General features: G+C 40.2%; 1 protein-coding gene across 1 annotated transcript in view; it reads right to left on the bottom strand.

The window, feature by feature from the left end:
• faf1 (Fas (TNFRSF6) associated factor 1) overlaps positions 1-15,141 on the bottom strand; it is an 82,148-nt gene that overhangs the window by 30,773 nt on the left and 36,234 nt on the right. The window contains exons 9-12 of the mRNA XM_074635403.1: positions 5,201-5,296; positions 4,422-4,545; positions 4,248-4,311; positions 4,071-4,152 (exon numbers count right to left, since the gene is read on the bottom strand). Coding sequence (XP_074491504.1) covers positions 4,071-4,152; positions 4,248-4,311; positions 4,422-4,545; positions 5,201-5,296 — 366 coding nt within the window. The remainder of the gene's footprint in view (positions 1-4,070; positions 4,153-4,247; positions 4,312-4,421; positions 4,546-5,200; positions 5,297-15,141) is intronic.

Raw genomic sequence — 15,141 nt, 5'->3', positions numbered from 1 at the left:
CTGCTCCCAGTATTGACCTGAAAAAACCTTCCTATTCAGCCAGGCCTGTGATTAAGAATGTTTATTATTTTATTCATTTATTTTATTGTATTTAAGTTGTAAAATTTGATTCTATTTCACTGTTATTTTACTAAACTAGTTTTTACTTCACACTGTTTTACTACTATTACTGTTATCATAGCTTTTATTTCTATTTTCTTCTATTTGTATCATTTTATTGTCTCACATGCATTCATCTCTAATTATCAAATTGTTAAATTGCTAAATTGTTTGGTCTTTTCTGTTGTTTTCACGGCCCACACTTTGAACTGCACTAACATGTATGAAAGGTGCTTTACAAATACAATTTCATTGATTGATTGATACATTAAAATTAAAATTAATAATTAATAAAACCTTCAAGGTCTGGGTGCAGCTTACTTAAAACACTGATAGCAACAGTGTGGAATGCAATACTGGAATAAAAAAGTTAATATCATTAATAACATCCAGAGGTGACGTGACATTTTTGCAAATTATTTAAAATGTAAAGTAAAATTTCTTGCTGAAACAGCATAGATTTCACTACATTTTAAGTGTGAATGAAAACAGCAACATTCACAGATAAAGCATGCACAATGTTACGGCATTATCTGATATGTTTTAAGGGATAATCCAAGACGATTCATACAATTACTAAAAAAAACAGCAGGACACAGAGGTTATTAACCTCCTACACTTTTAACTTTACTGGTCAGTCAATTATCCCACACACTATTGTCACTTACCAGACATCAATGTACAATATGAGTAGTAGTGATTTTTTTTGGAAAATGCATTCTTTAAATGGAAGCTTTGTCCCTGTACTATATTCTTCAACATTACGATAGAGTTTATTACAGTTAAATAGTTAATGTAGTTGTCATATAGTTCATTATAATTGGAAATAGGGCTTGGCAATTATCAATATTATATCAATATCGTGATATGAGACTAGACATCGTCTTAGATTTTGGATTTCGTAGCACTCTCGTGGCACTCTGCATTTAAGGGAAAGCTAGTATTAATATGACCAAAAATCACAGATGATATTTTGTCTCATATCGCACTAATACAGAAACACAATACACGGTATACATATCGGAAGCCTCTTTGTGGGCACTTGAAGGGGAACTCTGGGGCTCAAGTGGTATCTTTTTCCTGACAGACAGCTAATGGTTTAATCAGAGGCCTGTCTTCTGTGGATGATATATGTATCACATCAAGAAGAGGCTTTTTTAAGCAAAGACAGGTATGTTCAACAGAGGAGACCAGTAAGTGAGATACAGACATAGACAGAAAGGTAAAGAGGGAAGGAAGGATAGAGAAGTCCAGATAGTGATTGTTCTACAGATGGCAGGCTCAGTCTGGAAAAGCAAACACTTCAAAATGAAGAGCTCAAATGACTGATCTAATGACCTTGAACACACAGTGGGAAAACACATTCAGATCGATGACCAGCCACACAGGAAGCTCTCCACAGCCTGCTGAAAACACATTACGTCTTTATAACAGAAACTGCACCACATTCTGAACTGAAGTGTGATTAAGATAACCCACATATTCATACCTTCGTTTCCTGCTTTTTTTTTTTACTAACACTCCACATTGATATAACCCTTAATCCATCTATTTATGCATGAGAGTAATCATTTCAGGTGCAGTCAATAAACCATGACTGAGTGCTGCTTGTGATTTACATCCCGAGATCTGATAGATAAACGTACATCTATATGCCGTTCTGATTCAGCGCTGCTCTTTCCTCTCGACTCTGCGAGGCTATTGCCGGGTTTTAAAGCGGATACTTGGCAGTGATAAATCCATGAACTCCCCTCTCCGGCGAGGCTATGAATTTTGATGTGTCTTTGTGTGTGGCAGACAGGAGAGAGGAGTGGAGAGCGGAGGTAGAGTGGGGTTAGAGTGATTAACCACTGCGTTGATGGGGATTTAGCGAGGATCGTGGTTAGTGATGGGTGGCCTATCTCTCTGTACGCTCTGACTAACCACTGATCCCCAAGAGGGTTCAGCTCAGCTCAGCTCAGCTCTGCAGCCCAAAGCATTTTCATTAAGGATGGATTGAGTCTATCTCAACAGTCCCCCAACACACACCTTCAGAAACACTTCATCAAATGTAGTGTTTTGCTTAGTGATTAGCCTCTCCCAGGCTTTGAGAGAGTGAGACTGATTCCTCTGTTTATAAACCCGCCGAGTAGCCCCCTTCAGTCAAATCTGCCCTGTTCCAATATCCCCTTAATGAAGTGGGCTTTTTCTACGGCGCAAAACACAAAAACTCGATTCCCTTTTCAAATGGAAGCAAAGAGCAAAGGATGAGGTTGGCTGGTTGGATGGAAGAAGGGACGGCGTAGTCGCGCACATATGCTACTGTGTAATGAAACCGTCAAAAGCAGCATGTTTTGGCCTGTCGTCTAGGACGCTTGTGACAAAACAGGACAAACACAGAGCAGATCAAATAGCTTCTGTTTTCATGCAAAAATCTTTGCACGTATCCAGCTTCCCTAAAGCCACTCTAACCACGGCACAGTTGGCAGACTAAGTCGAGCTCACCCAGAATAAAACAAAATACAGTGAAAATGAATACTATTTCGCCACTGCGCTGTGTAGAGCACAGCGGTACAGTACAGAGTGTGTGAACACCAGGGAGACGTCGGCCATATTGTGCTGGCTTAGGAGAGGAGATCAGCTGGGAAGCAGGCGAGACGCCAAGCTTCTCTTTAGGTTTTTTATTTCTCTGTTTATTTCACACTCTCTCCATCTCGTACCCTTATCCTGCAACCTTTCATGCCTTTATTACGCTCTTTCTTCTCACTAGGTTTGTTCCTCTGACTTTTCACTTTTTGCACCCTCCACCTTCTCTGTTTTGCGTCCCTACTATCATCTATTCCACCCTCCCTCCCTCTCTGTGTGCCTGGTGATCTGAACCCCCCTAACATCTTGCTGTGTCCTCACAGTCTAATAAGGCTCTAATCCACACAAGCTGTCAGTTGATACAAGCATCCTTAAAAGGACAAAAGCCAAAAAACAAGCGGGGAAAGTGGACAGCTAAAAATAAGCCTCAGCTGTCAGGGTGAAAATTTGACGTGGGGTTTTGACGAAATGATATCAATGTGGCTATAAAGCCTTCCCCACACAGCATGACACAGGGGGTAGATAAATAACAGTAAACACTGTATGAGAAAGGACTTCAACTTTGAATTAAAGTAAGTTTAATTAATGCCAACACACTGCAAATGAACGTCATGTAAGGTTGCATGAGAAGGAGCAGTTTTTACTGTTAATGTCAATCATATGCATGTTGGTTAGATTTATTTTGTTCCTCTTTGTCAGTTCAGTTTGTGATTGGCATTCAGGGTTCCTACACATTTTCCATTTAAAAATTCCATAATTTTCCAGATCTCGCGGTAGATTTTTCAGACCATATTAGACATCTGAGTACAAATAGCAAGATGTTTATTAAATGGTTTTAAAATCCCACTGTTAACACGTATGTTCCAAAATCCCTGACAAGGTACCCCACTCACTATTATATTCCATCTTTGCATTGTGTGTGTTTAGAGAGCTTTTGCTGAACTAATATAATATAATATAATAACTCTACTCCCTGGTCCTCATGATCCATTCTACAGTTTACTGCAGCCTGGACTGCAGACTAGGCATATACTGAAACTGGTTATAATGCTTGCATTCCCACCAGCTCAGTAATGAAGGAGAAGATATTAGAAACGCAGCATCTCCCTTGACAGATAGAGAATGAATAATATCTCGCTCAGTCTGTTTTCCTCTATGTTGTCTTAAGCAAAGAAAACTGCTAAAAAAAAGAAGCGGCTGGTCGACACCAAGCAGGGATGACATCAGTGCTAAAAGGACAAGCCAACACTGGTAACACCAGTGCCTCGTATCTCACACAGCCACAATTAAAAGTGTTTAAAAATATAAAAGGGACAAAGAAAAACAGGATTTTGTTACCCAATATAGTATCTTAATAAATTAAAAACCGTCCTATGAGGCACCAAAGTGCCAATCAGCGTACTTACATCTCTGGCTTTGCCATAGAAGGCCTCTTGAGACGCTGCCTCCAAAGTCCCAATGAAGAACATTGGGTGGGTCTCTCCATACCTAAAGGACACATAGAACAAATAGTTCATTATCACACTGTTACTGCTTTTGAAGTCCCTTAAATGAAAACAAGAAGCACCTGACGCTTAGCTCACCTTGAAGAAAATTCGGCAGTAAAGTGCAGTAAGGCATCAGCTTCGTTCTCACTATTCTCTGGCACTGTAAGGGGAGAACAAATATTTTATGGTCAAGCATTTTAATACAGTACGTACTGGAGCTTAAATTAAGAGCTCTAATCTAACGTTATTAAGCTGCTCCGCTGTACTCACTCATAGGTGCTTTCCGACAGGTAGAGGCGCCCATTCCAAACATCTCTGAATCGTCCACACCAAACTCTGACGCATCCTCAAAATCATCCCCCTCGCTGTCGCTGACCATATGGACATCTGCACACTGTAAACATTCATTTACAGACATATTTCAACAGAAGTAATTGACAGAAGCATTTTGTTACCATGTTTGTAGAGTTAGCATTGATAAACAGTAGGGGTGGGATACGATATTATTACGGTTCTTGAAACACAAGATTTTAAACATATTGCGATAAGATATATTGTGATTTATTACCTTTTTTTTTCAACTGCAAATTATGCAGTTTGTCAACATCTGTTGTATCTAATAAGATACAGTTTTCACTCTGTTCATTCAGAGTTTTCATTCACATATCTTGAGGTCAGAGGTCAAGGGACCCCTTTGAAAATGGCCATGCCAGTTTTTCCTCAACAAAATTTAGCAAAACTTTGGAGTGTAATTTAGCCTTCTTTAGGACAAGCTAACATGACATTGTTGGTACCAAGACTGAGCCTGCTACAACCTCTGAAAGACAGTCAGATTGTGAATAGGTTAGAGGTTAATAGTTTATATAATAGAAGATTAATACTTAACGTTTGTGTATCAATACAATATTGCAACACAAAACATCGCGATACTATGCCACATCGATTTTTCCACCACCCCTAATACAGTGTCCTAGGAGAAAGCAATCCACAGAAACGTGTGTGTGTGTGTGTGTGTGTGTGTGTGTGTGTGTGTGTGTGTGTGTTTATACCTCTTCTGTGGGTTCCTGGGAATTGGCTGGTGAGGACCTTCGACAAACACTGAGGTGATGGCAAGGATAGCTGATCCCAGAGACAGCTAGCGTCATCTAAAAACAGAAAACATAATGAGAGAGTGATTAAGTCTAGTCTAACAAGCAAAGCCAACCAGTTGTGTGAGAACTTAGACAATATGTAATGGGGGTTGGAATCACCAGAGGCCCCACAATACGATATTATCACAATACTTAAGTCACGATGTTAGTGCGATTTTAAACATTTCGCTATATGCTCAGTATTGCGATAAATTATATTGTGATTTATTACCCGTTTTCAACGGCAAACTATACAGTTTGTCAACATCTGTTTTATCTAATACGATATAGTTTTCACTCTGTTCATTTCAGAGCTTTCATTCACATATCTTGAGGTCAAAGGTCAATGGAATCCTTTGAAAATGACCGTGGCAGTTTTTCCTCACCAAAATGTAGCTCGACTTTGGAGCGATATTTAGCGTTCTTCCCAACCAATTGATTCCTTAGGTTCCTTTAGGTTTTATATGATACCAGTATCTTCACTCTAGCTTTAATACTGAGCCCACTACAACCTCTGAAATACAGGATGGCGGCGGGCCCGCCGGCGGGCCGTCAGATTGTTATGATAAAAGATCGATACTTGATGTCCGTGTATCGATTCAATATTGCCACCAAAATATCACGATACTGTGCTGTATCATTTCCCCCGCAACCCTAATGTGATTACTGCCCCATTGTTAGTCCGCTCAAAGTGACCATCAAGTTAAATTGAGTCCTATCTGTTCATCAGCGGTGTGATGCCAAAGACAAGACAAAACAAACCTCACAACTGACTCTCAAGCTGTACATCATAGTACCTCCCTTCTCAAATATCATGAGATACTTTATGACTTTCACACACCGGCTTGCTCATCTTTCTAAATCAGGTGAGAAGCTTGATGAGGTTTCTGTACACCTGCAGTAAGCCGTTAGTGTGATGGAGGTTTGTAGTAAGAGAACACCTGACTAATGAGCTCCCAAATCCAAAGCCAGGACTGTAAATGTCAGTATTCAGCAGGGACTCATTACAGCTGGTGTCTCCTGGCTAAGACCCCGAGGGACGTCAACAATACAGGCAAGGCAGTTGCAGGATGTATTGCGAAACTAAAGATACTCGCTATTTAAAAAGTGGTAGGCCAGATTTAAGATCGATTCCCATTGTGGAACAATGTGGAAACAAAACTTCAAACAACAAAAAACATGAAGACACATTTGTTCATTCCTGTCCTCAGTGACCACTGAGAGCACGACTGGTAACAATCAAACTGTGACTTATAGCCTGAATGTAGTGAAACTTGTCACAATAATGCAACAATATATTCACAGGCGTACTAATTGTTGGGAGTAGAGCAGAAAGCCCAGATGCAAATACTTTTCTGGGAGAGTGAACTTCTAAACAACAGGGCCGAGGCAGGCTGGGTGTGATAAGAGGCAGCGACGCTGCTCGTCCCCTGCAGGGATCCTGTGATCTGCTCCATTGTCGGGTGCTAAGACACACAAAGAGCAGCTGGACATGGTTGAATCAGGAGACGATTACATGCAACGCCAATTGAGTCTGAAAAGGGCTACACAGACCGCAGGGAGTTTCTCTCTCTCTCTGTCTCTATTAAAATAGAGTGGTTCCTCATGCTGGCCTCAGCTTCTATAGTAGCAGAGAACAGTGTAACCACTGGAGCTTGTCAGCAACATGGACTTACCAGTGAGTACCGCTGATAAGAACCAACATATCTGACAAAGTGCAACACGGTCTATTATTTTCTGTCTTTTCACACAACCTAATCTTTTCTATGTTAGAAAGTACGTTCGCTGCAGCTAGAAGACCAAATATTTGCACAAAAAACATCTGGACAGTTGTGGCTGAGCTACACGCGTGACTAAGTGCAACTAGTGTTGGGCAACATGCCAACATAAATAAATATAAATGAGTCTACTGTTATAGATTTTGATCGTTAATGTTTATATCACAATATCTATCCCATTCATAACCAGTTGTGGAAAGTAACTAATTAAGTGCTGTACTTAAGTACAATTGTGAGGTACCTGTACTTTACTTGAGTATTTCCAATTCAGGCTACTTTATTTCTACTCCAATACATCTTAGAGGTAAATATTGTACTTTTTACTCCACTACATTTATACACAACTATAGTTACTTTGCAGATTCATATTACTAATATAAAATATAATCAACTAATAAATGATGGTGTAGTGTTATAGATTAAACAACTACCCAGCTGTATATAAAGTAGTTAAAATGAGCTCCACCTTTACCAGCTGCAACATTAAAGGGATGAACACAATGCATCAATAACTATAATACAATCATTTTATATACAGTATATTATTCTGCATAATGAGTACTTTTGGTATTTTGATGCTGATACTTTTGTATTTTTACTCAAGTAATAGTTTTAATGCAGGACTTTTACTTGAAACAGAGTATTTCTTCACTGTGGTATTAGTACTTTTACTGCAGTAAAACATCTGAGTGCTTCTTCAAACACTGCTCAGAACTATGGGTGTATTAGACCATAGTGGGTTAATAAACAATGAGGATGAGGACTGCTTTACGGTAAGATTTACATTGTTTTTGTGATTTTTGTATCAATGTGATGAAGCACCTTGATTTGTTAAGGGGTTTGTTTTGTTTTTAAACTAAAAACAGACATACCGGCCTGGTTTTTGTATCCATAAACAGTTTCTTAATAGATTTTTCAGAAAATATACTGTATCACCGTTGCGGAAAAGTGCTTTTATCCAGTCAGCCTGGTCTGTCAGAGGTTCAAGAGAGTGGAAAATAATATAATTCCAATTCACATCAGACAACTAAACACTTTTATATCTTTCAGTAACCAATTAAAACAATGGATGATTAATACATACACACGTCAGCACTAAACTCTCTTTTTGCTTCTTCTATCTATATGTCCTGCTTGTCTGCAATGTTGTTAAACATGTAGGAATGTCACTGCTGCTTCGACTGCTTTTAACAACTGTGTGTCCTTTTCCATGATTTAAACTGCATGCCCTTTAATGTTTTGTTTTGATGTATTTTAGGAAGCCTTTTGTAACACCTTGGACTGGGAAGTGTATTCTTTTAATTTGCAATGTCCCTTCTCAAATAAACTAAACTAAAATCAAGATATAGATTGTTATTGTGACATAAAATTACATATACCGTGATGGAGGGTTACTGCATATTCATAATGCTCATCCCGAGGGTGCGACCGTGTTCTTTGTCCCTTAGATGTGGTTTTTCGTACCTAAAAATTCAGATTTGAAATTCTATCAATTGTTTACATAAAGATTTTTTTCCTGAACTAAGATAATGAACTCTATCTCACTGATCCCCAGGAGAGGAACAACCATTTTACAATTTAGGGATATACTGATTAACCACTGTGTCTTAAATTCCCACCAGCTCAGTAACCAAGGAGAAGATATGAGAAAGGCAGTATCTCCCCAGACAGTTGGAGAATGAATAATATCCTGATGAGTGTTCCTCCTCCATGTTGTCTTAAGAAAAGAAAAACTGCTCAAAAAAAGCAGTGGCTGAACCGCCATGCAATGTTGAAACTACACAAACAAAGAATGACATCACAGCTAAAAGGACAAGCCAACAGTAAAACACATAACTAGGGCTGCAACTAACTATTATTTTCACTGTCGATAAATCTTCAGATTATTTTCTTGATTAACTGATTAGTTGTTTGGTCTATACAATGTCAGAAAATGGTGAAAAGTGTCGAACAGTGTTTCCCAAAAGCCCAGATGACGTCCTCAAATGTCTTGTTTTGTCCACAACTCAAAGATATTCAGTTTACTGTCGTAGAGGAGTAAAGAAACCAGAAAATATTCACATTTAAGAAGCTGGAATCAGGGAATTTTTAGCTCTTTTTTTCTTTCTTAAATTACACAAACAGATTAAATCGATTATCAAAATAGTTGCCGATTAATTTAATAGTTGACAACTAATTGATTATTCGTCGCAGCCTTACATATAACAAATGTGAAAATCAGGATGTTTCTTAGTGAATTAAAACCTTCCCTATGAGACCTCAAACAGTCAGTCATCCCAGAAACAGTAACAAAGGTGTAAACATAAGAGAATAGAAGAAACAGATAGTATTTCTTGTGTATTACCAATTAGTAGCGAGTGTACTCTTGAAAATTAGAAGAGTGTGAATGTCACAGCAAGGACAGCTGAGTATCCCCGGAACACCTACGAAGAACACTTAACCGAATTGCCTCGTCTTTGCTCATGTAACTTAACTCTAACTAATTTAGTAGTCTGGTCCTGTTTATTAGATCACTGTGTTATTCATATTTTTCCAGAGTAATGAAACAAAAACATCACCCCCCCCCCCCCCAACAGTAAAAGTAAAGTAAGTTAGCAATACTACTTGTTGTTCGAAAGGAAAAAACAGTGACTTAAAGAGAAGCTATTTGAGACGTGACGGGTCTCAGGCCTGAGGGTTGAATTAGCACTGAGAGAGAGTTGTACGTATTGAGCTGGACAAAGACATACAGGGTCTGAGCCTTAAGGATGTGAAGGCATGGCCCCAAATCTATTCTGCCCATTCCCCAATCGAGTGGCAATCAAACGTGAGAATCTTAACAGCGGCCGCCGAGAGGATCCCCATAAACCCTTTACCCCTCACTACTCACAATGAGAGGCTTTCGTCTGAGGGCCTAATAAGTGTATAAATAAAGTTGATCACTTCCCCCGTCAAAGACAGCCTGGAGGGTTTGGGCTGACATGGATGCAAGGAGGGGAGGTTAAAAAAAAAATCAGATGAGTGCCTCTCAATCCTCTTCCTCGCTTTGACCCGATGGCTTCTCCTGATGTTGAGGTACACAAGTGCAGCTTGGCGGCTCAGTGGTAAAACGTGGAAACAAGGCTGAAGCGCCGCAGGGCACGGGGGTTGAGGGGATGAGGTTAACCCCCCCAAATGACCCTCTCCCACATCTCCACACAAAGGAACTGGCTCCTCTTTTTTGGATTCTTTTAATTAACACTTGCATTGAGGCTCTACGCATTCAGGGGCCGATACAGGGAAAGAATTTTCTCTCCCTTACCCCCCCTCCTCCTCCCTCCTTTCCCTCTTCCCTTCAACCCTTTCTTCCCTTCTTTCTCTCCCTTCATTCTCTCTGTGTTTCATTTTTTCTTTTCTAGTGTAGGCAGTGTTTGGATTAGGTGTCTGGCTGTGAGTGTGAGATAATTACTACTGACAGCTGCACCACAACCACAGTACCACCTTACTCCACTTTCTCTTTGATGGAGCAAGGGAAGAACAGCGACAAAAGTGGGAGAGAGTAGATAGTAAAGGGAAAGGAGATGGACAGATGAGGAAATACTGAGAACATGAGATAAATGAAAGCAGCAGTGGGTAGAAAACATGAGACAAGTAATCTGAAATAATTAATAATCCTCTGTGTCTTCAGGTGTCCTCCGGTGCTCCTAATGGCATCTGCAAGATTTCACAGACCGGAGGAAAACAACTAATCAGAGCCGAGCTGGAGCCTGCCGTCTCTGAGCCGGCTGTCAATCACTTGCAAACTCCGATCAAATGGTCAAACTAGGCAGCGCTGATCAAATATGAATCAATATTCTGTTACTGTTATGCTTATTTCTCGCCTCAAATGTTTTCAGAAACATTTTGTAGTGTACTGTTTAGCTGTAAAATTAGAAAGTTTGTAACCCGGCAAACCATGTTGAGATCAAGTTGAGGAAATACCAAGCACCTCCAACCATTCGGAGCAAATTTTCTAATTTTACAGCTAAACAGTACAATACAAGATATTCCTAAAAACATTTGAGGAAAGAAATGGGCATTACAGTAACAGATTATTAATTCATATTCTGTTACTGCCTAGTTTGACCGTTTGATCAAAGTTCGCGAGTGATTGACAGCTGCCTCCGTTGAATTAACAGCCAATAGGAACGCCCTCTCTCTGAAATGACCTGTGATTGGCCAAAGTCTTCCGTCACGGGCTAGATTTATTAAAGCCTGAAAACAGAGCCATGAGGAGGTGCAGAAGTCTACTTGAATTACAATATGCTGAAAGGTTATTATGGAATTTTTGCCCAATGATGCCAAAAACATTCTGCCTCCTGCAGGTTTAATACCTGACAGAGAGAAGGAAGCCAAGAAAGAGATGCCAGGTGCGCCCCACCCTTAACACCTGTTGGTTTCCTTGTTCCAGGCTCCTTTGAGCCATGCTGAAGATATGCCTCTCCTGATTAGTATCTGGGGTCCTGCACAGTGTGTGTACACACGCAAACAAATGCAAATACAGAGCTGGAGGCTAAGGTAGGCATAAATAAATGACTGTTGGATCAGTGGGATGCTTAACAGACACAACCATTTGCGTGAAATATGAGTTTCTCAGAACGCATACAAACAGTTAGAAGAGATAGAAAACGAGACTGACAGACTAACTTGGTGCTGAATGTCACCTGAAGGCAGCCAATCACACAAGGGAGGGGGGCTCTGCCTGAGCTTACTGCTGAGCCCTGTTGCTACGGAAACCACCAGGCCCCCCTCAATAAATCCTCCTCTACCCCTATCAGGTAGAGGAGGATTCCATTAATGCCAGCTGGGAACTGGAGGGAGGCGCTGGCCTACAAGGCCAGGCACCTCCAAGGCTCCGCAGCATTAATACATTAGCAAACACCATGAAACACTGCATAAATGTCAGCAATTACTGGCTAGAAGGAAGGGTGGGTGGCGGTGGGGGTTGAAGAGATGAGGGGATGTAATAAGGATGTCCCACCGGCTGTCAATCACTCCAACAGGTGTGGAGGAAAGACTGCCAATCAAAACAGCTCCAATGAGACGAGGCCTGTCTGGAAACTCTCCATGCTGTGTTGTTTAGGCGAAGGAATAGAAGAAGAGAAGGGGACGGAGGACGCAGGGGAAGACGCTCAATCAGCGTATTTCAAACAGCACAGGAAGTTAATGTCCCGTTGGCCTCTCATATTTATCAACTGTTGCCAAAACCTCTGTCATCATCTTCAGCACTGTTCACTGCTTTGCCAAAGCCACAAGAATCAGGAGGAAGCGCCACAACTGCTATGTTCACTTTTTCTTTAATCCTTTTCAATGGGAGCGCCACGTATTTACACTATGCTACAAACGGCAGTAGCGTGACGAGGCACGGATATTCTGCGCTGACTGTTGCACATTTTGTGTTTTTTTGTGGTCGCTGAGAGTTGAAAAATGTTCAACTTTGGGTAAAAAACTGCGCTCGTCACTGACACTTTTTACCCAGCTGTCCATTCACAATAGAGGAGGGGCGGGACAAATACCACAAAGATCAGGCTACAAGTGCTGAACAACAACAACAGAGGAGAAATTAATACACATAGACCGGCAGGTCCATCCTCTCTCCCTACATGCTTTAGCCTTCCCTTCATCCAGAGCAAGTACAACATCTTTACTTCCCCAGATATTCCGTATTAAAGAAACCGAGCGCCACCAAAGCGTCTCAGCTGAAAAGAACTTGTCATTTAAAAAACGAAATGCATATCGCACTGTTGAGCCAATCATTATCACCGGGGAGGAAATTCCTTCACTGCGACAGCCCTACATTGTTGTGATGCAGTAAACCTGATGACAATAAAAATAAATGCTAAAACAAAACACACTAAAAAGACGGACAGTGTGATCTTCTACTTGGCTACTCTGGCAAATACTACAATCTATCTTCTAATGAATCTATGAGGACCGTTGGAATTATGGCCCCTAAAAAATGTATTCAAGAAAAATCCAAATTGCTGACTTACTGAGATTATTGCTGCAGTTAATGTTTTCTGTTGTGATTTATATGAACACTGACCAATATTTCACACGTACGTGACCCAGGTCAACCCAATCTGCCTGCTAGAAATGAGCATCGCCTCACGTTGCTACTGCTTCAACTACACTTTGTGCCACTTCCTTTTACGTTCAACTTCCTTGGTCTAACATGACATACAATAACAATGCACTGAATGAACCGATCTGTTGTCCAGTGCTACTTGAGCATTATCCATCCTGATCCAATTTCAACTCTCCATAATAATTCAGAGCACAATAAACAATGAAACACATCGAGTGGACAGTATCAGCAGGGAGGGTGATGTAATGCCTAACTACTAGTTTCCCTGAAAGGGGAGAATTTCTTTCCAACAAAATAATTTCCTACGCTTCAACAATACATTATCAAACAATGCCACCACTCAAATATCATTCTCGGAACACAAGAACAACCTACAGTTGAAATAAATACTCTGAACAAGTTGATTAATCAGATGAGCTATAAAAACAATATATTTGTGCTTCTTGTGCCTGCAAAAACATATTTTTACATCTTCACTTATGACTGTATAACGCAACCGCTCAAATGAGGTTTCATACCCAGGCATAGACACAGTGTGTACAATAAGACAGGCACATTTGCAAACACACAAATGCAAGCAGGCAAACACAGTCATATCACACACTTAAAGGCAAAGCAGAGTTAAGTAGTAATCGATTCCTGAACTCGGGCTAGTGTGCGGTGCTAAACGTAATCTGGGGCCTCTGGCTGCCATGTTTATTGGCCCAAACCCCGGGAGATGAGACTGGGCTAATGAGCTAGACACTAACACTGGCTCCCTACCCGCCTGCTAGGCCAAGCCAAGCCCTGGGCTTTCTCTGTTAATACCTTCAGACGTTTCAATAAGAGGGCTGCGGCTAGAGCAGAGGCCATTATTACACTTCTGTCTCTGTGCTTTTTAATATCTCCTCATCCAGGAAACACAGACGCTGCAGATGTGTGTTAGCCAGGTGCCAACCGGGCCTATGATGCCACAATGAGCTGCAATCTATTCATGATCCCCGGGAATCATATCCACAGCTACCTAGGGGGCAGAGCTGAGGTTCACTGATAACCAGAACGCAGATCACAAAAATACAAAGGTAATAAAAGGGAATTATTTCACTTTATCCTTACTTGTCTTAACATTATATTGAGATTTGGAGGGCTTACTTGGTGATGAAACTCACCAAGTAAGAACTAGCGTGCATTGCTGTTTTTTAGTGGTTAGGTCAAATATACCCTTTTCCCACCAAAAATAGCGTGTACATGCGGGTTCTTTAAACATGGAAAACCCACTAAATGTTATGGTGGCTACTTCTTTTTTAGTATCTGTTACTTATTCAGTCTCTCTTTCAAACTCTCAAACCAGAGCTGGAGATTGTTGGAACAGTGGAAAGACTAATAAAGACAGTTTTGATGAGTTTTAATTTGTTTCTTTCGAGTTTGAATGAAGTGTGTTTTACGGCGATCAGCGAGGTAAAACTACTGTTTTGTGACTGGAGTCTGGTGGCTTTGAGGAGAACATATTAACTATGTTTTGTATATTAATAAATTATAATATATTATATATTCACTTCAACGTGCATCACATAGCATCGCGCTTGAAAAGGGCTGAAAAAATGTACGTGTCCACCGGGGTGTCATCTTTCCATCACTGCCGATCGCAGATTGATCCGATAATACCCGTGACTACTGAAGAGTTATTTGTCCCGGGAATGAATGCCGATTGTAACCTTTCCCACTTAAGACAAAAGCCAGATGTTAGTGTTTTTTTTTGTCCAGTAGTAAAGGAGTTATACAGATGAAATACATCAAAATTCAAAATGCTTTAATATGACTTAAAAATAGTATTTTTTTTTCAGTTATTGGGATTATTTTAGATTATGCAATTCATTTATCTATAATAGGTTTTTGAAATATGAATTCCTCACAGTTGTAAATTATTTTAGATTACAAAGTTTTAAAAAATTAACCTTAATGAATAGTTTAAGGCTTCGTGATGTAATAATGTTTCCGTTGTTCACTGTCCGAAAAAA

This window comes from Sebastes fasciatus, chromosome 5 (assembly GCF_043250625.1).
Source record: "Sebastes fasciatus isolate fSebFas1 chromosome 5, fSebFas1.pri, whole genome shotgun sequence".
NCBI lineage: Eukaryota > Metazoa > Chordata > Actinopteri > Perciformes > Sebastidae > Sebastes > Sebastes fasciatus.
The sequence above is the reverse complement of the archived record's forward strand: the minus strand, read 5'-3'. Positions and strand labels throughout refer to the sequence as shown.